Source organism: Giraffa tippelskirchi, chromosome 2 (genome assembly GCF_054371585.1).
Source record: "Giraffa tippelskirchi isolate mGirTip1 chromosome 2, T2T-mGirTip1v1.2.pri, whole genome shotgun sequence".
Taxonomy (NCBI): Eukaryota; Metazoa; Chordata; class Mammalia; order Artiodactyla; family Giraffidae; genus Giraffa; species Giraffa tippelskirchi.
Window position 1 is genome coordinate 99,777,259 of NC_137276.1, and position 25,376 is coordinate 99,802,634.

A 25,376-nucleotide genomic window follows, 5' to 3' on the forward strand; every position below is an offset into this window, starting at 1 on the left:
CAGAAAAATCAAAAGAATTACAGAAAAACATCTACTTCTGTTTCATTGACTACACTAAAGCCTTCGACTGTGTGGATCACAACAAACTGTGAAAAATTCTTCAAGAGATGGGAATACCAGACCACCTATCTGCCTCCTGCGGAACCTGTGTGCAGGTCTAACTGTTGCAGGTCAACAGTTAGAACCGGACATGGAAAAATGGACTGGTTCAAAACTGAAAAGGAGTACATAAAGGCTGTATACTGTCACCTTGCTTATTTAACTGATATGCAGAGTGCATCATGCAAAATACTGGGCTGGATGAAGCACAAGCTGGAATGAAGATTACCAGGAGAAGTATCAATAACCTCAGATATGCAGATGACACCACCCTTATGGCAGAAAGCAAAGAATAACCAAAGAGCCTTTTGATAAAAGTGAAAGAGGAGAGTGAAAAAACTGGCTTAAAACTCAACATTCAAAAAACCAAGATCATGGCATCCAGTCCGATAACTTCAGTAGATGGGGAAACAATGGAAACAGTGAGAGACTTTACTTTCTTGCCCTCTAAAGTCACTACAGATGGTAAATGCAACCACAAAATTAAAAGACACTTGCTCCTTGGAAGAAAAGCTGTGACCAACCTAGACAGCATATTAAAAAGCAGAAACATCAGTTTGCTGACAAAGATCCATATAGTCAAAGCTATGGTTTTTCCAGTAGTTATGTATGATGGATGTAAGAGCTGGACCATAAAGAAGGTTGAGTGATGAAGAATTGATGCTTTTGAACTGCAGTGTTGGAGAAGACTCTTGAGAATCCCTTGGGCTCCAAGGAGATCAAACCAGTCAATCCTAAAGGAAATCAATCCTAAATATTCACTGGAAGGACTGATGCTGAAGCTGAAACTCCAATCCTTTGGCCACCTGATGCAAAGATCCGACTCTTGAGAAAAGACCCTGATCCTGGGAAAGACTGAAGGCAGGAGGAGAAGGGGACGAGAGAGGATGAGCTGGTTGGATGGCATCATCAACTCAATGGACATGAGTTTGAGCAAGTTGTGGGAGATAGTGGGAAGCTGTAGGAGGACAGGGAAGCCTGATGTGCTGCAGTCTGTGGGGCCTCAAAGAGTCGGGCATGACTGAGCAAATGAACAACAAAAAAGAGATAAGTAGAATATATTAATTTTATCTGTTTCTTTTTACTTTGTTGGGCTTCCCTGGTGGCTCAGAGGATAAAGCGTCTCCCTGCAATGCAGGAGACCTGGGTTTGATCCCTGGGTTGGGAAGATCCCCTGGAGAAGGAAATGGCAACCCACTCCGGTACTCTGCCTGGAATATCCCATTGACGGAGAAGCCTGGTAGGCTACAGTCCACTGGGCCGCCAAAGAGTCAGGCATGACTGAGCAAATGAACAACAAAAAAGAGATAAATAGAATGTATTAATTTTATCTGTTTCTTTTTACTTTATTAATGTGACTGCCAGAAAATTTTATACATAGGTAATTCATATTATGTTTCTACTGGACAGAGCTACACTAGAGTATCTCAGTACTACCTATTCCAATATGAAAAGTCAGAAAGAAAAATATAAACTGTTTATAAAATGATTACTTCTCTTAAATATCTAGTGTTAGAGGTATCTTAAAGCCAATATATTTTTAAGCCTTTTTTTCCCCCACTAGCCACAAATTTTTTTGAACCAGAAACCAGAGCTTTCTCTTATTAATATAACATACACTATTTTAACTATTCTAGTGGAATGTGTACGTGCATTATTTGCTCAGTTGTGTCTGACTCTTTGCAACCCCATGGACTGTAGCCCACCAGGCTCTTCTATTCATGGAATTCTCCAGGCAAGAATACTGGAGTGGGTAGCCATTTCCTTCTCCAGGGGAATCTTCTCGACCCAGAGATCAAATCTGGGTCTTCTGCATTGTAGGCAGATTCTTTACCATTCTAGTAGAGTGGGTGGAATTATTTCAACAAACAAATCACAACAGAGGTGGTTAAAAGTAAAGAAATAATTAAGAAAGTAATTTATGTCATGGAGATAAAAGTAAAAGCCAAGGGTGGGCAGCTAATGTGTGAGAATAGGGAAAAGGCTGGGGATTGGGGATCGAACTCAAATCCTCCTCTGGCTTTGTGGTATGTAATCCTTGGGCTTCAAGAAAATAACTTTTCCATATAGTGAGATTACTGAGAAGAATATGATACAAAGCAACAAGTATTCTTTTTTTAATTTTCCAAAGAATACCAAAATGAAGTTATGCCACTGTAGGCATCAATTTTTACCACGCTCTCCATTAGAGTGAACTCCAAACATGTCAGTGCAGACAACAGCTCTGCAGCATTTACACTAAAGAAACATCTTGAAAAGACAGCCCATCGGTGGTATAGCTCCCAGTAAGACCTTATCACTACTGTGTCTCTGTCATCATAAACTTTTAAACAGTAAATCTGAGCCAATTCAATTAAGTATATAATAATTCTACCAAGACAACAGATTAACATTTGTGTTAGGATCATCTTTTTTTCATAAGGAAAATGGTGCCTTTAAAAATATAATATATATTCAAACCTGAACAATATCATATAGCCCATCTAAATACTTCAAAAGGAAAACATACAATGCAGGCTTTACTTTTCTCACATACCATGTATAAGGTAAATATTTTACATTCTGAGCTGGCTTAAAATTTTAATTTTTTTTTCAAATGTTCTTAATGTTCTCTAAGACTTCCCTGAATGTTTCCTTTTCACTCACTGTATTATTTGGGCAGGAGGGAAAGTAGTAAGTGATTATTTGCCCTCTAAACTGAAATGACCTTATGTTTTAGTGACTATTCTGATGTTTTCCTAGGCTTATACAACCATCACTCTGTTGTTGTATCTAATAAGTACTTACAACTGTTTAACAACTGTACTTTTAAATTTAATATATTTTAATATTTGATACAACAAACATCACCCTTACACAAAACGTTGCCTAGTACCATTCATTTATCCTTCCACATGAATTTTAGAATCATTCTGCAAAGTTTTCAAAATGTAACAGACAACAAATTATGTGGATAACCATTTGGAAAAAAACATAGATCCCTATCAAATTCCTTGTACCAAAAGAATTTTCAGATCAAATATATTAACAAGAAGTTATAAAACATTAGAAGAAACCTTGGCTTATGTAAGTCTTTATGGTATGACAGCAAAGATAAAAACCTTAAAGAAAAAATTAATGGAATTAAGCCATTCTAAAAATTGTCTGTAAAACAACTGTATTTCCATAAAAATTACTAGGCAAAATTAGGGTAAACTGGGAAAACACACACAATTGCAACAAAACAGCAAAGAGTTCATATATTGAATGTATATATTAAGAGCTCTTTCATAGTATAATATAAATATTTTTTAAAAATAAGCAAGGGACAGAAATAATTTACAAAAGAATGGAAGGTCATAGGTAGATAAAAAATGCTCAATCTCATCCATAATTAAAGATGCAAATTAAAACAAATAATCAGATACCATTTTTTTCCACCTATCAGATTGACAAAGACAAGCCTAAAAGTAGGAGAAATTAAAAGAAATATTTAAATAAATAATAGTGCTCAATAATGAGAAAGTGTGAGGAAACACACATTCTTAAACACTGCCGGTGAAAGCGTGCATCAGTACATCTCTGAAGAGTATTTAGACAATATGCATTAGGATCTTTAAGAATGTATGACTATTTTGATGCAGTAATCTTACTTCTAGGGCCATTTCCTAAGAAAATAAATGGACATAAATGCCTAAATATTTATATAATGATGTTCACCCAAGCTCTACTTAAGAGTGAAAAAAATAAAAATCTAAAAATTCTACAACAAAATATTGGGTATATGAATTAAGGCATTTAATGGTAGACTAAACTTCTATACAATCATTATGACTCATATTTGCTGATATGTCTTATTTAAAGAGGAAAATTTTCAACTGGTGAAAATTAAATAAAATATTGTATTGTAAAATGCTTAGCATACTGCCTGTCACATTGTAAGCAAATAATTTACATTTTTACATTATGTTTCATGGAAATTTTCAAATGTATATAAATATGGAAAAAATAAGATGACGAACCCTTAAATATTCATAACCTAGCTTCAACAATTATCAACGTTTTGCTATTTTTAGTAATTTTTTAAGTTCGCAACTATTCTTCCATTCCCATACACATGTATATAGTGTTTTTCCTACCAAATGTACATGAATGCAATATACATTGCATACAAGCACAGAAAGTCAGAAGAAATTTACATGCAAATGTTAATCATGGTAAATCTCTAAAGGATGGAATTATGAGTGATTTTATTTAATTCTCATTTTCTCAGTTTTCTAAATTGAACATGTTCTATGTCATTTTAATAGCTGACCAAAAGAAAAAACCTCAAGCAAATATATGACTCAAAAGGTGAAAAGTTATTCGGAACTCCACTTTTCTTTTTCTTTTTTACACCATGCAGCTTGTGGAATCTTAGTTATCCAAGCAGGGTTGAACCCAGGCCCACAGCAGTGAAAACGCTGAGTACTAACCACTGGACTGCCAGGGAATTCCCTGAACTCCACTTTTAGATGTTAAAAAATATAAAAGAAAAAAATTTTTATCAATTTTTTTTTTTTTTTTTGGGGTAAATGTGGCTGTTGAGGGCTTCCCAGGTGGCGCTAGTGGTAAAGAACCTGCCTGCCAACACAGGAGATGTTAGAAACACGGGTTCAATCCCTAGGTCAGGAAGATCCCCTGGAGGAGGGCATGGCAATCCACTCCAGTATTCTTGCCTGGAGAATCCCATGGGCAGAGCAGCCTGGTGGGCTACAGTCCATAGGGTTGCAACAAGTCAGACATGACTAAAGCGACTTAGCATGCATTTGGCTATTGATATCCATTTATCCAATCTACAAAGCTTCCTACCCTTATTGTTCAATGAGATTCACTTACCAACAAAATACAATGTTTCAACCTTAAGTGGAGTTCAAAACATTATTTCACACAACTTGGGAAATTTGAAAAGATTAGATATTAAATTATTTAAGAAGTTTTTTAGTCTGTTAACATGACAGTGGTATGTTTAATTTTTTTAAGTCCTAACCTGCTGGGAAATAAGATAATATCTATGATTTGCTTTGCAGTATTTCAGCCAAAAAAAAGTAGAGAAGAATGAAATAAAATTGGCAAAATGAGTTACTGTTTAATGAACATAGAGTCTTACTCTTGTAAGCTGAAAAAGTTTGAGAGATCTGTTACACAAAAATGGACATATAGTTAATACTGTACTACACTCTTTAAAATGGTTAAAACTATACATTTTAATATTTTTTACCACCAATTTTTAAGATTGGCAAAATGATAACTATCAATGCTGGGTAATGGGTATATAGAAATTTCTTTTAAAAACTTTTTTTTAAAATGAGGACCAGTGAGTACTGCTAAGGGAGAAAGAAATAAAAGTAACAGTTTTTCCTTAATCAAAGCAGTTTTAGTTTAAACAAACCATCAGGAGTTCAAATACAGAAAACAAATGTTGGCTTTTTAAAGGCTTCTTATTCTATCTCTAGCTGAATTATGGTAAATAAAAATCTCATTTTTTCTAACAATGAAGCTTTAATTATGTTGAGTAATCACAATAGCAAGTTTAAAAAAGGATCTACAATCAACAATAAGCATACTACATAGAAGAATAATTGAGAACTTAAAAACTAGGGCTCAATTTTCTTTTTTGCCAATCTGAAGCCTATAATATCTTATAGCCATTTATGTTTGTACAGTGCTTTAGCATTCAGATAAAAATAAAAAAACTCTGGTCTACACTTCCAGGATTGTATTGGCCCACTCTGGCTGCATAGCTTGCTGCAGCCTAGTAAATAATTTTGATCCTTTAGATTGCCCTGGGCCCCTTGTGCCATTCTGAGTGGAGTCATTAACAGCAGAGCCATTCATGGTAGTTTATTAGCCCACTGATATTTCAGGGTAGATGATTAAAAGCCAATATATTACTAAGATTTAGAGCAGCAAATAATGCAGATTGTTTTTTACCTTTTTTAAGGTGTCCCTCTAGCTCTTAATTTCTCTGGTAATTCCCTCTTCTATAAAACTGAGATTTCTACCAACCTTGACAAATTATCATGATATTAAACAGACAACATATAATTACATATTCTAGATAACTACATTTAGAAGAAGCATTGAGACATTGTCTAGCACATTGCTGTTGTTGTTCAGTCACTATGTCATATCTGACTCTCTCTAACTCCATGGTCATACATATTCATTACCCTCTATGTTCACTTCCCTTTTGTTCTTGGTTTTTAATTGAAAAAGCAAACAAACTGAATTTGTTCCAAGAAGAAAATTTCTAAATTAGGTAGCTAATTTTTTGTTTTGCTTAAGCCATCAGTTGTTCCTTAAAAGTTTCTAGTAATGCTGTAAAAAGTGTTGCTGTTACCACAGAGATACTGCTTTTTGTTAGTGTGAATCTTTCAGCATTTGTGTTCACACAGGTGGACTGGCCGAAGCTCCCTGGCTGAGGACTTCAGCTAAGGCACCCCCAATTATCAGAGATGCAACAAGACACAGACAGAAGTGGGGCCAAGGCAAGAGCCAGAAACAGCCGGAATAAGTCAGTCAGAGCCAGAAAGAAATGGAAAAGGAGACAGAGAGCAGAAGTAGAAAGAGAAAGGAAGGGAGAGTGAAATGAAAGTGTGGAGTGAGCAGAAGAATGCAAGTCAGTGACAGACTGAGAGAACAAGAGCCCGAGCGAGGGAGGAAGGACCCAGTGAAGGAAAGCAGCAAGCACAGGAGCAGTGGGCATGAATAGGGGTGAGCATGGTGAGCACACGGCACTGCATTTTTAAAGCTGGTTCAAATTTAATCGAAACCTGTCTGCCTCTCATTATTCCAAAAATGTCTTAAACTTACCTGAATTATGTCTGATTGTTCAGCTAGAGCTTTTCTTTGTGCCTCCAGAGAAGACACCTGTTGCTGATAAATCAGGCGCTGCTTCTCCCAGTCCAGTGATTTCTGACGAAATTCCTGAAGAGGCAATTAAGGTACTTAACTTCTAAGTGCTTCCCCTTGCTGTCACCACCTTCCAGATTCACTTTTACTTTAATTTTTCCCCAGGTCCCTGGGTACACATGCACCTTTCTCCACAGCAGGAGCCCCATTACTCACTTAGCTGATAGAACTGTAGGGTAATACTAAATTCCTTACATACTGTGCCTCTGGATATCTGTCTTTCTAAATTTAACACATTAATGGTGAAGAGTACGACACACAGATATTAAACACTGGATTCAAGATGATTTTCAAAGATCTGCTGCCACCTAAGGGTTGTTATAATTTTTTAGTGATTTTTCAGAAAACTGATGTTAAGATAATGAAAATTTCAAAATATGATTATAGTTATCCCTCACTACCCAAATTCTTGATATCCAAACCCAGGAACTGAACAGATTAAAACAAATGTTCAGATAAATCCCTGGGGAGCCCAATTCTCATCAAAGTCTAAAACTCAGGAACCAGACAGATTCAGTTAACACAGTATCCTTTGATATCCAAATTTTTATTATCTCAACAGAACTATAAAGACATGAATAAAAAAAAATCTGTATTAAATTTTAACAGATATCTATAACCCAAAGCCAAAGAGTTCAAAATTAATGATGGACCAATAATAACTTCAAGGTGCACGATCAAGAAAGTGAGCCCAATATTCATGAACACGAGGCAAATCTAAGGGAAAGGAAACTCAGTCTTTCTATCACTGTCCTCCAAGAGTCTCAACCCCAGAAGCATGCTAGCTTGAGGTAATTACTGTTCACCAGCTGATACTCGAAGAAGGCAATGGCACCCCACTCCAGTACTGTTGCCTGGAAAATCCCATGGACAGAAGAGCCTGGTAGGCTGCAGTCCATGGGGTCGCTAAGAGTCGGACATGACTGAGCGACTTCACTTTTCACTTTCATGCGTTGGAGAAGGAAATGGCAACCCACTCCAGTGTTCTTGCCTGGAGAATCCCAGGGACGGGAGAGCCTGTTGGGCTGCCGTCTATGGGGTCACACAGAGTCGGACACGACTGAAGCGACTTAGCAGCAGCAGCAGCAGCAGCAGCAGCTGATACTCACTCACTCATTGTTTCTACCACATATATTCCAGGTACTGTTCTAGTGCTAGGGATACAATATTTAACAAAACAAACAAAAATTCTAGCCCCACTCAATTGGAGGGAGGCAGGCAACACATTATTGTACAGTAATTAGACAGCAATACAGTTGTCCCTCAGTATCTGTGGAGGACTGGTTCCAGACCTCTGTGGTTACTTAATTCACAGATGATCAAGTTCCTTATAAGAAATGGTATGTTATTCACATGTAACTAATGTGCATCCTCCCACAGACTTGAAATCATTTCTAGATTACTTATAATGCCTAATACAATGTAAATGCTGTGTAAATAACTATAAATACAATGTAAATGCTTGTGCATAACAAATTCAAGGTCTGCTTTTTGGAACTTTCTGGAATTTTCTTTTCTCAGAATATTTTAGATCCACAGTTGGTTAAATCCATGGCTGCAGAATCCATAGATACAGAGAGCCAACTGTACTCACTTTGGGGAAAATGAAGCATGGAGTACTCAGAGTTGGTGGTTGCAGTTTGCAAAAGGAGTGGTTAGATTGAGTAACATGAAAGTAAACACCAGGGAGATGGAGATGAAGTTATACTATTCTGGGAAGTACAAGGCCTTGACGTGGAAGCATCTTGGCATGTTCAAGGATGAGCAAGAAGGTTAGTATGGCTAGGGGGTAGTGAGTAAAAGGGAAAAAAAGGAAGGGAAAGGTCAGAGTTAGTAGGCAGTGAGACTCTGTAAGTCATTATGATAACTTTGTCTTTTAGGAGAAACTACTGTAAATTTATGTACAGGAGAGAACATGATTTAACTTAAACTAAACAGAATCATTCTGACTGTTGTGCTGAGAAGAGAGAAATCATGGGTGACTCCAAGGTTTTTAGGCTTCAGAAACCTGAGGAATAGAGTTGCATTAATTAAAACAGAAACGGTGCTGGAAGACGAGGAAGAAAAACGTCAGGGACTTTATTTTAGACATGTCAAGTTTGAGACAGCTTTAGATATCGTATGGAGATGTGAAATGGGAAGTTGGAAATTATTCTGTAGCCAAAAGTCAAGACTAGATATAGGAATATAGGAATTATCAACATATACACAGTGCTTAAAACTCTGAGACTGAACAGTATCACCAAGGGAGTGGCCTCGGCAGGAAAAAGAAGAGGCACAACAACACAGCTATACGGTGCTCCAATGCTAAAAGGCCAAGGAGAAAAAAAATTGAGAAGGAATGGCAAACAAGGTAGGAGAAAACCCAGGAAAGTACAATTGTTCTCCAAGCCAAATCCAGAGAGCCAAATCCAGCTGAGTCCAATGCTGCAGACAGGATATGGAAGATGAGGGTGGACACAGGCTTCAGTAATGCGAATTCACTGGTGACCTCCATGCCAATAGCTTCTGCAGAGGAGAGAAAGGCTTACCGAGTGAGTGTAAGAAAAATGGAAGGAAAGGAACTAGAGACAAATATAGATACCTAAAGTCATTTAGTTAAATGACTAGTTAAACAACTTTAGCTAAATGACTTCATTTTTTATAAAATGAAGGAGAAAAATGAGACAGTATCCAAAGGACAAAAATAGAGGTTAACAAAGGATATTTAAGAGCGGGGAAATTTGCAAGTTGGTGGAAAATATCCAGTAGGGAGGAAAAACCTGAGGATGCAGAATAGAGGAGAATTTCTGGAGCGGCGTCGTGGAAAGGGAACAGGGAGAGCATGGACAGATCCTTCAGTAGAAAGGCAAAGTATATGGAAACAGTTGCAAATAGGAAGGCAGAAAGGTTGGAAGCTGTGTAAATTATCTTTTCATTGCTTCAGTTTTCTCAATGAAATACAAAGGTCATCACCCAGAAGTGAGGATGCGGGGCAAAGTGTTAAAAATTCAAGAAAACAGAAAGTATGAAACAGTCATTATGGAAAAATAAGGGGAGAGTGAGGAGAAATATGATTCTGGACAGCATGAGGACCCATCTGAGATGAGTGAACACAAATTGAAAATGAGGCCAGTCAGCAAGATCGTATTTTTCTCCAGCCATGATCTGCCACAAATGACAGGTAGACAGTGGGGAGAAAGCTGGATTTAATGAGAGTCAAAGGAGGAGCCTGGTGGATCATAGTCAATGGGGTCGCAAAGAGTCAGACATGACTGAAGTTAAGCGACTAACTAAGCTATGACAAACCTAGACAGCGTATTAAAAATCAGAGACATTACTTTGCCAACAAAGGTCCGTATAGTCAAAGCTCTAGTTTCCACAGTAGTCGTGTACGGATGTGAGAGCTGAACCATAAAGAAGCTTGAGCGCTGAAAAATTGATGCTTTTGAACTGTGTTGCTGGAGAAGACTCTTGAGAGTCCCTTGGACAGCAAGGAGATCAAACCAGTCAATCCTAAAGGATATGAACCCTGAATATTCATTGGAAGGGCTGATGCTGAAGCTGAAGCTCCAATACTTTGGCCACCTGATGGAACCGATTCACTGGAAAAGATCCTGATGCTGGGAAAGATTGAGGGTAGGAGGAGAAGGGGGCAATAGAGGATGAGATGGTTGGATGGTATCACTGACTCAATGGACATGAGTTTGAGCAAACTCCGGGAGATGGTGAAGAACAGGGAAGCCCTGCAGTGCATGGGATCACAAAGAGTCAGACACAACTGAGCCACTGAAGAACAACAACAACAAAAAAGAGAGGGCACAGGAATGGAAGGGGAATACAAGGAGTGTAACCATGGGATAGAAGCTGGGTAAGGAGTGGTTAAGTGCGGACACAAGGTAGGTATGGAGCAGTGACAAGTGGCCGGATCCAAGCACTTTAAGGAATGGGGAATCAGGTGATTATCAAGCATTAGGAATAAAAGGGAGCAAGCTGAAAAGACGGGGATGGTAGTCAGAAAGAACGAGATGCTTAAAAATGTGATTCTTGGAGGGCTGCAAGTATTGCTAGTGACAACACCTAAGGAAATACAATGGGAAAAGGGAAAAGAGACAGACAGGAGATCAAAATATCTCTGGAGGAAAGAACACCACTGAACCAAAGACCACAGTATTATAAGGATCATTCTTGTGGATACCAAAATCCTCAAGAATTGTGGTAAGAGCAATGTTGGAGAGAATGGCAATCGACCAGGGGAGTAATCAGGGACCAGAAGATGACTAATTTTGCCTGTATGTACATTGTTGTTGTTGTTTAGTCACTAAATTGTGTCTGACTCTTGAGACCCCATGCACTGCAGCCTGCCAGTCTCCTCTGTCCACGGGATTTCCCAGGCAAGAAAATTGGAGTGGGTTGCCAATTCCTTTTCCAAGGGATCTTCTCAACCCAGGGATGGAACCTGAATCTCCTGTGTTGACTGGCAGATTCTTTACCACTGAGCCACCAGGGATGGTGGTATATGCTGATGACATGAAAATCAAAGATGGAGACTCTGAGGTACAAAGAAAACAGAATGGTCTGGAAGTGGTAACGGGGAGTAAGAACATGAGGGGTTTTGTGCAAAAACCCAGGTACCAGTGAAGAAGCCTGGAGAGAAAGCAAAATCTGATTCTAAGCTCTTCAAATATAGAAAAATATTGAGATGTAAAAAAATATTAAAAGCAGAAATTAAAATTCTAGGTAGTAGTAATAAAACAGTATTAGTGGGTGACAGGTCACTCTGAGTAGAAACATTGTAAGCAATCATACAAAGATGTCATACAAAGATGTTGAACAATGTTTGTCAAATTAACATCAGCTGGGGGAGCTAGATAAAATGCAGTCCTAGCTCACATGCCATACTACTGGATCAGAATCTCTGGGAGACTAAAAAGGACCCTGGTTAACACTTAGGTACACTTGAGAACCAAGAGCATAGACAGAGGAGAGAAGTGGTGGATTCAAGGGGGAAAAAGTGACAGCCCCGTGCTGTTCTTGGTGGTGTTAAGTCTCAACTTCCTTAACTCCTCTAGGGAATGAAGATATACAATCATGGAGTTACTCAAACAGAGTCAGCAAATAGGGAGGCAAGTGACTTATCATACCTAAATGGGAACTAAGAATAAATAACCTGATATGCAAAGTACTGTGTACAAAAAAGCCACATACCTTCAACACTTACTAAGCCCCCACTCTGTTAGGTGATAAATAAAACAAGGACAATACCCACGAGGACAGCCAGGAACTGGTATCAATGTTCCTTAGTGTTGGCACTTGCAGTACAATAGGTCTTTCCTGGGTGGAACAGGCCCAGTCATGTTTAGGGTCCCTGGTCCCTGTGCCCTACTCACCAGCTTCACTCCCAGTCATTCTGACAACCAAAACTATGTCTCAAATATTTCCAATGCCCTCAAAGGATGGCACCACCCTCTTGAGAACTACTGATAGCTAGTAACCACAGGGAACCCGATGATGACAGGACACCCTCCCACCTTTGAAATAGCTCAGTGGTAGTCCTGCAGGTGAGAGAAAATTGGCTTCATGAAATAGCACTATTAGAAACAGAGTTTTCCTACATGAAGGCTGACAATCACTACAAGCCAATCAGTACTATGAACATACCTTTATTTTTCCAGTTAACCTCTCAATTTCAGACCGATCTTCCCTGTGATTTTTGGCATTTCCTCTGAAGTCTCTTACATGTTTTTTCTGTAGCTTTTCATAGCTTCTCTTCAGTCTGCCTAACTGTAGACACAGTTATTTCTAGACTTAAAATTTAAGGATGTGTAAACAGTGCTGATAAAACTAACTGGCATTATGAAAGCACAAGTAGAGCTAACTAGCATCCCTGAAAATAGAGAACATGTTAGATAAAATACCAAACTCAAAACTCCAAACAAAAAGTAAACACCAGAAAAAAAAAAAAGTCAAAGAAAAAATAAAGAGAAAAGTTTAATAAAGAAAACAATGGTTTAATTTTTTATTATAATATACAGTAGCCCTGCACATAGGGGCCCCACAACCCATCCTCACAGTAAAAGCAGCAAATAAACACTCTTTTTCCTTTCTCCAGGCCTGTGGTTCTTAAAACTATTCCCCAGTGGAACACTGATATTCACTAGGCAGGAGAGGAATGCTCCGGAATTAAATAAAAAGTATTTTTTTCCCAATCTGAAGAATACAATTCAGTTAACTGGTAGAATTTTCTTATCTTTCTAATCTATCCCAAAATGCTTCTGAAACCTCTGAATCTTCCATTATTTAAAATCTAGTAACTGACTCGACTCAAAAACTAAAACATTTAACATAAGCTTTTGGTATCAGCATTTCATGTATTATACAAAAATAACTCTATTTCTTTCAGATACTCAACCAAGAAACATATTTTAGAATCATTGTTGTAGGTAATATCAAACATATAAAAGGCAAGATTCTGGGTTTAAGAACAGAGAAAGATTTCTACCCCAATATCTTCCATGGAATACATACATCCACTTTATAAAGTAGAAACCAGCTCATTAACAAAATTCTCAAGGTTGAAGAGACAGAATTATAAATATATAATAGAATTAAAATCTTACTTCTTCATGTAGTTTCTTTAACTCTTGCTTATACTCCATGGCCATCTCTTGCTTGACTTTTTCATGTTTTTCTACCTGCTGATGCAATATTCCAATCTAAAAGCAGAGAGGTGGTAGTATTTTTCATTAGCATTGAAACAATTACCCAGAAACATAAAAATAGAAAATAACCTTTGTACTTATCTGTAAAGACATGTTCTCAACTGTGCAACTTCTCAGGAAGTCAAATACCTAATTATTTAATAATTCATAACACTTTCAAAAAAATACAAAATAAGCAATTGTTCTAGAATTTCTAGGTTTAGATGAAAATTTGCTCTATCTCATTTATTCTTCCTAACCCTTTTCACTAGGAAAAAAAAAAAACCTCACAAAAAATTAACAAGTTACAAGAATCTTGGAATCTAAAAATACTGAACAAAAATCTATGCGACTTCAAGAATAAATTCTATAAAGCAAAGCACAGAATACTAACATTAGAAAGACACCAGGAGGCTGAAAGCTCTTGTTATATACAGTCAATATTCATTTAGATTTACCCACAAATTTAGTGTTGTGCTAAGTCCTTCAGTCATGTCTGACTCTCTGCGACTCTATGGACTGTAGCCCATCAAGCCCCTCTGTGCGTGGGATTCTCCAGGCAAGAATACTGGAGTGGGTTGCCATTTCCTAATCCAGGGGATCTTCCCCACTCAGGTATTAAAGCCATATCTCCTGCATTAGCAGGTGGATTCTTTACCACTGAGCCACCTGGGAAGTCCTATTAGATAAATGGCTAAGACTAAAAATTAAGAATACGCCATAAAATGTTATTTAGAAACAAGAGGAGAATGCCAAAATAAAAAAAAAGGAGTTAAAGATACCAAAAGAACTGTCTTAGAGAAGCAAGAATCCTAGGTTCAGAGGAATAGGGCAGATGATCACTGTTTTTTCTTATGAGCCTTACAGAACTATTTTTCTTTTCACTTATTATAAGAGTCAAGCATTAGTATAAAATATGAAGAAACAATTGTTAAATTTTATTTATTTACCAGGGTCTGGTTCATAATGGTCAAGCAACAATATTTAAATTTCTTAAAGAAAGTATATGTATTACTAGTACAAACAATTCCCTCACTCAGCGATACACATTAGGCAGAGAAAAGGAGGCCAAATTTTGAAAACTGTCAGTATGGATGATATCATTTTAACTGCAATTTAGAGTTTTTAAAGTGGTTTCTGAAACTGTAACTCAATCTTCACAACATGGGAACATAAGAATTATATCCTCATTTTGCACAGGATCAAACAGGTTCAGAGACATTAAATTATTTGTCCAAGGACATTCAGGTGAAAAAATGCACAGCCAGGACTCCAAATCCCTCACTTGTTGCATTAGGTCTACCTGCTCTGTAGGGCATTAGAAGGTAACAACAGCAGCAAGGTAAACCAATCCAATCCAAACAGTATAATCAGAAAACATATAAAGCATTCACTTATGAAATGAGTTGTTTATACTAGTACTCCTCCAAGTATGAACTGCAGATGGGCTGGACCTGGTCACAACAGCAATCCAACATGAGGTAAGAACCTTGAAGCAGAATGTAAATCAATTATGTTACAAAAAACACTGTTTGGTGCAACTGACATTTTTATACAGCAAAACTTTCTGTGATGTGAAGGATGCAATGCACTGATTTACATCCCAGTGCAAGCGTTACTTCACCTTGAACCTGTCATTTGAGTAGCACTGGTTTATACCATGGGGCTAACTGCTTCTAGGCCTGAAACTTACAAACAAATAAAAATGACAAAAACTTAAAGGCCTACATTCTTCTATCATATGCTGTTCAAGTAGATTAATAAATATATTACTACCAATAACAGTGAAATTACAATTTCACAGATCAACTCTATGGAACAGATTCTTATCATTAGTATTTGGTAAACGCACTTTACCTCTTGAAACTTAATCAACTTCCAGCAACCCAACCAATGAAGCAGCAAATCACTGACAGCTACATTTCTAAATATCTTTTACGTCTCGATGTCCAAACTTGTAATCTTCAAATCCTTACAAAGGAGCCCATCTGCTCAATCCCGTCAATTTCTTTTTAAGTATTAAGTATGGGAATACCTCAGAAATACTGAAGGTTCCTTCCAGATCACCACAATAAAGAAAATTTTGTGATAAAATGTGTCATATGAATTCGGTTTCCCAGCACATATAAATGTTGTCTGCACTGTACTATAGTCAACTAAATGTGCAAGAACATTATGTCTAAAAGCAATGCATATATCTATCTTAATTTTAAAAACATTGTATTGCTAAAAAAAAAAATGCTAACCATCATCAGAACCTTCAATAAGTCATAATCTTTATGCTGGTAGAGAATTTTAAAAAATATTGCAAGAATCGAGCCTCCCTGGGGCCTCAGTGGCAAAGAATCCTCCTGCCAATGTGGGAAACACAAGTTTAATCCCTGATCTGGGAAGATCCCACATGCTATGCGCGGTACAACTAAGCCCATGGGCCACAACTATTAAGAATATGCATAAGAATTGTACCAAAAAAGGTCTTAATGACCCAGATAACCACAATGGTGTGGTCACTCACTTAGAGCCAGACATCCTGGAGTGTTAAGTCAAGTGGGCCTTAGGAAGCATCACTGCAAACAAAGTTAGTGGAGGTGATGGAATTCCAGCAAAGCTATTTCAAATCCTAAAAGATGATACTGTTAAGTGCTGCACTCAATATGTCAGCAAATTTGGAAAACTCAGCAGTGGCCACAGGACTGGAAAACGTCAGTTTTCATTCCAATCCCAAAGAAAGGCAATATCAAAGAATGTTCAAATTGCTGTACAATTACACTTATTTCACAAGCTAGCAAGATTATGCTCAAAATTCTTCAAGTTAGACTTCAGCAGTATGTGAACCAAGAACTTCCAGATGTTCAAGCTGGATTTAGAAAAGGCAGAACTAGAGATCAAATTGCCAACATATGCTGGATTATAGAAAAAGCAATGGAATTTCAAAAAACATCTACTGCTTCATTGGCTACGCTAAAGCCTTTGACTGTGTGGATCACAACAAACTGGACAATTCTGAAAGAAATGGGAATACCAGATCACCTGACCTGTCCCCTAAGAAACCTGTGTACAGGTCAAGAAGCAACAGTTAAAACGGGACATGGAACAACAGAGGGTTCAAAATTGGGAAAGGAGTAAGTTAAGGCTGTATATTGTCACCCTGCTTTATTCAACTTATATGCAGATGAGAAATGCTGCACTGGATGACTCACAAGCTGGAATCAAGATTGCCAGGAGAAATATCAACAACCTCACACAGATGACACCACCCGTATGGCAGAAAACAAAGAACTAAAAAGCCTCTTGATGAAAGTGAAAGAAAAAAGTGAAAAAGCTGGCTTAAAATTCAACATTCAAAAAACTCAGATCATGGCACCTGGTCCCATCACTTCATGGTAAATGGATGAAGAAAAAGTGGAAACAGTACTAGATTTCATTTTCTTGGGCTCAAAAATTACTGCAGATGGTAACTGCAGCCATGAAATTAAAAGATGCTTCCTCCTTGGAAGAAAAGCTATGACAAACCCAGACAACAAATAAAAAGCAGAGACATCACTTTGCTAACAAAGCTATGGTTTTTCCAGTAGTCACGTATAGTTGTGAGAGTTGGACCATAAAGATGGCTGAGCACTGAAGAATTGATGCTTTTGTACTGTGGTGCTGGAAAAGACACTTGAGGGTCCCTTGGAGAGCAAGGAGATCAAACCAGTCAATCCTACAGGAAATCAACCATGAATACTCACTGGAAGGACTGATGCTGAAGCTGAAGCGCCAACACTTTGGCCACCTGATGCAACTGACTCACTGGAAAAGACTCTGATGCTAGGAAAGATTGAGGGCAGGAGGAGAAGGAGGCGACAGGGGATGAGATGGTTGGATGGCATCACTGACACCATGGACATGAGTTTGAGCAAACTCAGGGAGATAGTGAAAGACAGGGAAGCTTGGCGTGCTGCAGTCCATGGTGTCACAAAGACTCAGACATGACTGAGCAACTCAACAACAACAACAACAACCAGAGACCAGGAGCCACAACTCCTGAAGCCCATGTGCTCTAGAGCCCATGCTCTGCAACAAGAGAAGTCACCACAAAGAGAAGTCCATGCACTGCAACTAGAGTAGCCCTTGCTCCCTGCAACTAGAGGAAAGCCTCTGCAGCAACAAAGACCCAGCACAGCTGAAAATAAGTAAATAATTTGTTTAAAAAATTAAGAATTACCAAAATTAGACACAGAGACACGAAGTGAGCAAATGCTATTAGAAAAAAGATGCTTACACACTTGAGTTCAACTCAAGGTGGCCACAAACCTTCAGTTTGTAAAAAATACAGTATCTGTAAAGTGCAATAAAGTGAAGCACAATAAAATGAAGTCTGCCTGTAGTGCAGTAGTGCCTGTGACATCAAAATTAAGCTACAGGAATAAATTTAAACAGCCCTGGAGTGACAAAATAGTCTCAGAATTACACACTAGGGAATTTCTTTAATTCACAGAAACATACATGGGAGTTTCTAACATGATAAACAACTTAGATATCTACATATACAGATATGACCCTTGAACAACATAGGTCTGAGCTGCACAGATCCACCTATACAGGAATTTTTTTCAATAAACATGTGTTATAGTACTGCACTATCCAAAAAGTTGGTTGAATCCACAGATTCAGAACTACAGATACAAGTGACAATGTTAGTCACTCAGTTGTGCCTGACTGCTTGTGACCCCATGGACTGTAGCCTGCCAGGCTCCTGTGTCCATGGGATTTTCCATGTAAGAAAACTGGGTTGCCATTCCCTTCTCCAGAAGATCATCCTGACCCAGGGACTAAACTTGAATCTCCTGCATTGCAGGCAGATTCTTTACCGTCTGAGCCACCAGGAAAGCCCCAAGATACAAGAGTCAACTGTAAAATTGTACATAGATTTTCAACTGCATGGGGGATTGGTGCCCCCTGACTCCCAGGTTGTTCAAGGGTCAACGGTACAGTGTTTAACTAGGAAACCACTATCATCTTAACTTACTAAATGGAACTACTTGTGTTTTGCCTCATGAGAAATAAAGAAGTGGTAACTAAAGTAACTTACCAAGGAGCACTGACTCTACCTAAATTACAAGTAAAAAAATATATGATTATCATTCCATGCACTTTTTCAACAACTTCAATATCTTTTCATGAGATATAAGTTTAAAATACATTCTCAAAAGTCTACCCAAATTTTAAAATAAATTTCAGTTTAGCAAGTGGCATCTCAGAACACAATCTAATATAGCCAATGTAACTATGTACAGTTGACCCTTAAACAACATGGTTGAACTTCATGGGTCCACTTCTATAGAGATTTTTTTTTCAATAAATACTACAGTACTACATGAATTCATGAATGTGGACTCTCAGATAAAGAGAAACAAAGTGAAAGTGAAAGTAGCTCAGTTGTGTGGGACTCTTTCTGACCCCATGGGCTGGAATTCTCCAGGCCATAATACGGGAGTCAGTAGCCTTTCCCTTCTACAGGGGATCTTCCCAACCCAGGGATTGGACCCAGATCTCCTGCACTGCAGCCAGATTCATTATCGTTTGAGCCACCAGATAAAGAAGGCTGACTATAAAGTTCTACGTGGATTTTTTGAGTGCACTGGAGTCAATGCATCTAACCCCCACATTGTACAAGAGTCAACTGTACTGCTATGACCCAAACTGCAAAAGGCCAACCATTGAGAGATTGTCTTGACAAGGAAAAAAACACTTTATGAAGCCTAACACTTTCCTTGTGACATGAAACATTTCTAAGATATTCTTGATAAGTGCAGTACCATCAACAGAATCAAAATCTCAGTGTACCACTCACAGAAGTGCCCTTAAGAAGCAGAACAACAGCACTAATGAGTGGTGATCCTACTGGTAGGAAAGCCCATCCAAGTGGGGCTTGGGACCAGTGTTAACCTACAGTCCTTCCAATCCTTCTGAGATTAGCATTCATGCCAGAAATTTAGAGGACATTCTTGCACTTATATATGCTTTCTGCTTCTCTTCCAATATTCAGTGTTCTTTTTATTGTATCAGCTAAATTAAGAAATCAATTAGCAAATGTTATTAAACTTTTCCCAAAAATCATCAATAACACTGGGTGGTGAGATCATAAATAGTATTTATTTTCTTCTTTTCTTTCTTTTCCCCTTTTCTTTTCAACAAGTGTAAATGTACATTTTTTTGTTTTCTGAATTTTATTTTAAACCTAACCAAAAGAAGCAAATTGTTGAATTTGGACTTAACTTTTTACACTAATCACACAATGCGGCCAAAAGCAACATTCACTAAACTCAGTGATTATTGACATGGGCATGTAATAGAATGATCATGTGACTCTCTTTACATTTTCTTAAAGAAGTTACATATGTACTACATGTGACCAAGGTAACATGATCCTTGAAATATTAAAAACATTAACATTCTTATGCATTTTCACCAATGAATTTTTCTTCTGAAAAAAAAAAAAACAAACACCAGAATTTGACATACAAATGCCTTCTATGCATTATAAAAAAGAGTATTAACAATTCAAGAGACTGATGTAGGAAGATTCTGAACTCACCTCCCTCCTCAGACTCACTGGATCTACAGCTAAACATGGAACAATTTCTTCTTGGAAAAAAACTTAAAGCTTGGTTGAGGGACAACTACATGTTGGACAAAAGAAAAGAAAACCATACAAAAGCCTGTAGGGGAGATGGAGACAATCTCACCATAAATCTCACCCCTAGTGTAGCAACCATAACCAGAAGGGAACTCAAAACTCAGAGCTTCTCCTTGAGGAGCAAAGGGTTCAAACCTCACCTTGGACACCTCAACTTTTAAGACATGCACTTGAGAAGTGAGCCTCCAAACATCTAATTTTTAAAAACCGATGGGTCTTGTGTGCCAAGATCCACAAAATGATAGCAACCTGAGAAACACCTCTTGGAGGGCTCATGTGCTTGGACTCAACCACCCCAGAGTCCAGCTCAGAGGCAGCCAATTGAGGCTAGACTTAAAGTGAGTAAGCCCCACCAGCTTATGTTCAAACCTCAGCTAAAGGGACAGGGCTCTTATTCAACACACACAGCTAAGATCCTGCTGGAACCCTCTGGAAACAAAGACTGGAAGGTACCACCTTTGTCATGCTCCAGAGCATCACTATATCCTGGAAGAGAAACTTTCCCTGATGTCCTAATTTTTTACAGCTCCTGCCCAGGATATGATTCTAGATTACCTGGCTCTAGGGGCCAAGGGAGCTTCGTGTTCTGGGTCCTAAGAACTGTAATAATCGGTGTCACCCAGGAAGGAGCTCATGCCCCAGTCAGGTGCCCGGACTTTTGTGACTACTGCTAGAGAACACGTCTACGTTAACTGGCTCTGGTGGTAAGTGGGGGCTTCCCTGGTGGATTTGCAGGAATCCACCTGCAATGCAGGAGACCCTGGTTCAATTCCTGGGTTGGGAAGATCCCCTGGAGAAGGGATAGGTTACCCTCTCCAATATTCTTGGGCTTCCCTAGTGGTTCAGAAGGTAAAGAATCCACCTGCAATGCGGGGAAGACCTAGGTTCAATCCCTGGGTTGGGAAGATCCCTTGGAGGAGGGCATGACTACCCACTCCAGTATCCTTGCCTGGAGAATCCCCATGGACAGAGGAGCCTGGTGGGCTACAGTCCATGGGGTCACAAAGAGTCAGACACGACTGAGCGACTAAGCAAAGGTGGTCAGTGGGGCTTCTACTCATGGGTCCTACAGGACTGCAACCCAAGGAGAAAGAGTTCTTAAACAGCTACTATCACAAAGGCACAGCAAAAGGCAACAGACTCTGGAGTTGTACTCTTTCTGTGAAGGGAGACTATTAACTGATCATCATGACTGCTAAGGGACAAGCTTCTGATTAGGCATGCATCTTGGCATTGACTGCAATCCTTTCCAGAGACCTTGGAGGGCACTACCTTTGCTTTCATACTCTGCTGCCTCCAGTGCACAGATGGCATGGCTGTACACATGGCTTGTGCCCAGGGGCCTCCCTTTGATTACCTAGCTCTAGGTGACTGGAAGGAATTGCATTCTTGGATCCCACAGGACTATGGCAATCAGAGGGATAGTTCTTGGCAGGCTACTACCCTTAAGGCACTGTACAGAAAGTAGAATGAGGCACACTCCACAGGCTTTCTGTGAACGAGTCCCCTTTACTTGTCTTGGACCTTTGTCCTAAGGCTTCAGGAGCTTATGGGACAACACCAAACAAACTTTCACTTTATAGGGCTCCTAAAAGTGGAAGAGAGAAAGGAGTAGAAATCTTATTTGAAAAAATTATGGCTGAAAACTTCCCTAACTTGGGGAAGAAAACAAGCATCCAGATCCAGGAAGTCCTGAGAATTGCAAACAAGATGCTACCAGGGTTTCCCTGGTGGCTCAGTGGTAAAAAAAACCTGCCTGCCAATGCAGGAAACATGGGTTCAATCCCCGATCTGGGAAGATCCCACATGCCTCAAAGCAGCTAAGCCCATGGGCCACAACTATTCTATTTAGCCTGTGCTCTAGAGCCCAGGAGCCACAACTACTGAGCCCTGGTGCTGCAACTACTGAAGCCTGCATGCCCTAGAGCCTGTGCTCTGCAACAAGAAAACCCACTGTAATGAGAAACCTGCACACCACAACTAGAGAGTGGCCTCTGCTCGCCACAACCAGAGAAAAGCTCACGCAGCAACAAAGACCCAGCACAGCCAAAAATAAATGATAAATAAATAAAATTATATTTAAAAAGATGCTATCAAAGAGACCCACACCAAGACACATTATTACTAAAATATCAAAAGTTAAAGACAAGGAGATAATCTTAAAAGCTGTGAGAGAAAAACTAGTTCTGTACAAGGGGACTCTCATAAAGCTATCAGCTGATCTTTCAGCACAAACATTGTAAGCCAGAAAGCATGATACATTCAAAGTACCAGAAGAAGAAAACTTCCAATCAAGAATACTCTGCCCAACAAAATTTTCATTCAGAATCAAAGGAGAGATAAAGAGTTTTCAGACAAGCAAAACTGAAAGGAGTTCACCACCACTAAATTGGCCTTATGAGAAATTTTAAAGGGACTCCTTTAAGCTGAAAGAAAGGATGCTAATTATAGTTAGTAACAAGAACACAAATGAAAGGATAATTATCATTGGAAAAGTAAATATATAGTGACGTAGTGGATTAATTACTAATAAAGCTAATTTAAAGATTAAACGAAAAAACTATGATTACAATAATTAGCTAAAAAATGCACAAGAAAAAAATATATAAAATGTGACATTAAAACATACAACATGAGAGCAAATGTTGAGTTTCAGAATGGGATCAAACTTCAGATGTTATCAACTTAAAACAGACTGTTACAGATATAAGTTGTTAAATGTAAGTCTCATGGTAACCGCAAAGCAAAAACCTACAATAAATAAACAAAAGAGAAAGAGAAACAGATATACAAATACCACTAAAGAAAGTCATCAAACCACAAAGGCAGAGAGCAAAAGAAAGGAACAGAGAAAAACTACAAAAGCTGCTAGAAGACAAATAACACAATGGCAACAAGCACATACTTATCAATAATTACTTTATCTGTAAATGGACTAAATTATCCAACCAAAAGCCATAAAAAGGCTGAAGAAATAAAAAGCAACACACTCCTATATACGCTGCCTACAAGAGACACACTTGAGATATAAGGACACACTGAAAGTAAAGGGGTGGAAAAAGAAATTCCACGCAAATGAAAACCAAAAAAGAAAGATGGATTAGCTATACTTATATTAAAAACAAACAAAAAACAAACCTTTAAAACATACTTTTTAATAAGAGACAACAAAGGGCATTACATAAAGGGGTCAATTCAATGAGAGGATATAACATTTGTAAATATTTATGTACCCAAAATAGGAGCACCTAAATATGTCTCACAATTATTAACAGACCTAAATGGAGACATAAGCAGCAATACAATAATAATAGGAGACGTTCATATCCCACTTACATCAATGAAAAGATCATCCAGACAGAAAATCAGTAAGGAGATATCAGCCTTAAACAACATATTATACTATATGGACTTAACAGATATTTATAGAACATTCCATCCAAAAACAACAGAATATACATTCTTCTCAAGTATATACTGAACATCTTTAATAGACAGATAAATCATATGTTAGGCCAGAGACCAAGTCTTAATAAATTTAAGAATATTTAAATCGCATCAAGCATCTTTTCCAATCACAATGGCATGAAATGAGAAATTACATGATGAAAAATGGAAAATATACAACTATGTGGAGATTAAACAACATGCTACTGAATAACCAATGGGCCAAAGAAGAAATCAAAAGAGAAATCAAAAATACCTTAAGAAAAACAAAAATATAAACATTAACATGCTAAAATTTATGAAATACAGTAAAAACAGTTCTGTGAGGGAAGTTTACAGTGATAAATACCTACTTCAAGAAGCAAGAAAAGTCTCATACACACTCTAACTTCACCTTAATGAACTGGAAAAAGAAAAAACAAAGCTCAAAGTTAATAGAAGAGAGGAAATAAAGATTCAGTTCAGTTCAGTCACTCAGTTGTGTCCGACTCTTTGCAACCCCATAGACTGCAGCACGCCAGGCCCCCCTGTCCATCACCAACTCCAGGAGTTTACTCAAACTCATGTCCATTGAGTCGGTGATGCCATCCAACCATCTCGCCCTCTGTCGTCCTTTAGAGCAGAAATAAATGAAATAGAGACTAAAAAGACAACAAAGATCAGTGAAACTAAGAGCTAGTTTTTAGAAGGCAAATAAAATTGACAAAACCTTAGCTAGACTAAGAAAAAAAAGAGAAAGGACTCAAATAAGTCAGAAATGAAAGAGGAGATATTACAAGTGATACCACAGAAATACAAAGGATCATACAGACTACTATGAACAATCATATGCCAACAAATTAGACAAACCAGAAGAAATGGATACACTCCTACAAATGTATATGCTCAAAGACTAAATGACGATAAAATAGAAAGTCTGAACAGACCAATCACTAGTAAGCAGATTGAATCAGTAATCAAAAACTCTCAACAAACAAAAGTCCAGGACCAAATGGCTTCGCTGGTGAATTCTATGAAACATTCAAAGAAGAATCAATATCAATCTTCTTCAAACTCTTCCAAAAAATATAAGAGGGGGATCATTTCAAAACACAACTTATGAGGGCAGTATTACCCTGTACCAAAACCAGACAAGAGTACTACAAAAAAAAAATTTTTTTTTTTACAGACTAATATCCCTAATGAACACAGATGCAAAAATTCTCAACAAAATATTCAGCAATACATTAAAAGGATCACATACCATTATCAAGTGAAATTTATTTCAGAGATGCAGGAATGGTCCAACATCTGTAAATCAGTCAATGGGATACACTATATAACAAAACGGAGACAAAAATGCTATGATCATCTCAGTAGATGCATAAAAAATATTTGACAAAACTCAAATACACTCATTTATGATAAAAAATCTCAAATCTCTTAACAAAGCAGGTATGGATGAAACATACCTTAACATAGTTAATGGCACACATGACAAGCATACAGCTAACATCATACTCAATGCTGAAAATCTCAAAGCTTTTCCTCTAAGA

The 25,376-nt window shown here is 38.0% G+C and overlaps 1 protein-coding gene across 50 annotated transcripts in view; it reads right to left on the bottom strand.

The window, feature by feature from the left end:
• CEP63 (centrosomal protein 63) overlaps positions 1-25,376 on the bottom strand; it is an 86,682-nt gene that overhangs the window by 44,064 nt on the left and 17,242 nt on the right. For all 50 annotated transcript variants that reach the window (XM_081569713.1, XM_081569748.1, XM_081569714.1 and 47 more), the window contains 3 exons: positions 13,632-13,727; positions 12,673-12,795; positions 6,934-7,047 (listed from right to left, as the gene is read on the bottom strand). In XM_081569713.1, the coding sequence (XP_081425839.1) occupies positions 6,934-7,047; positions 12,673-12,795; positions 13,632-13,727 (333 nt within the window). The remainder of the gene's footprint in view (positions 1-6,933; positions 7,048-12,672; positions 12,796-13,631; positions 13,728-25,376) is intronic.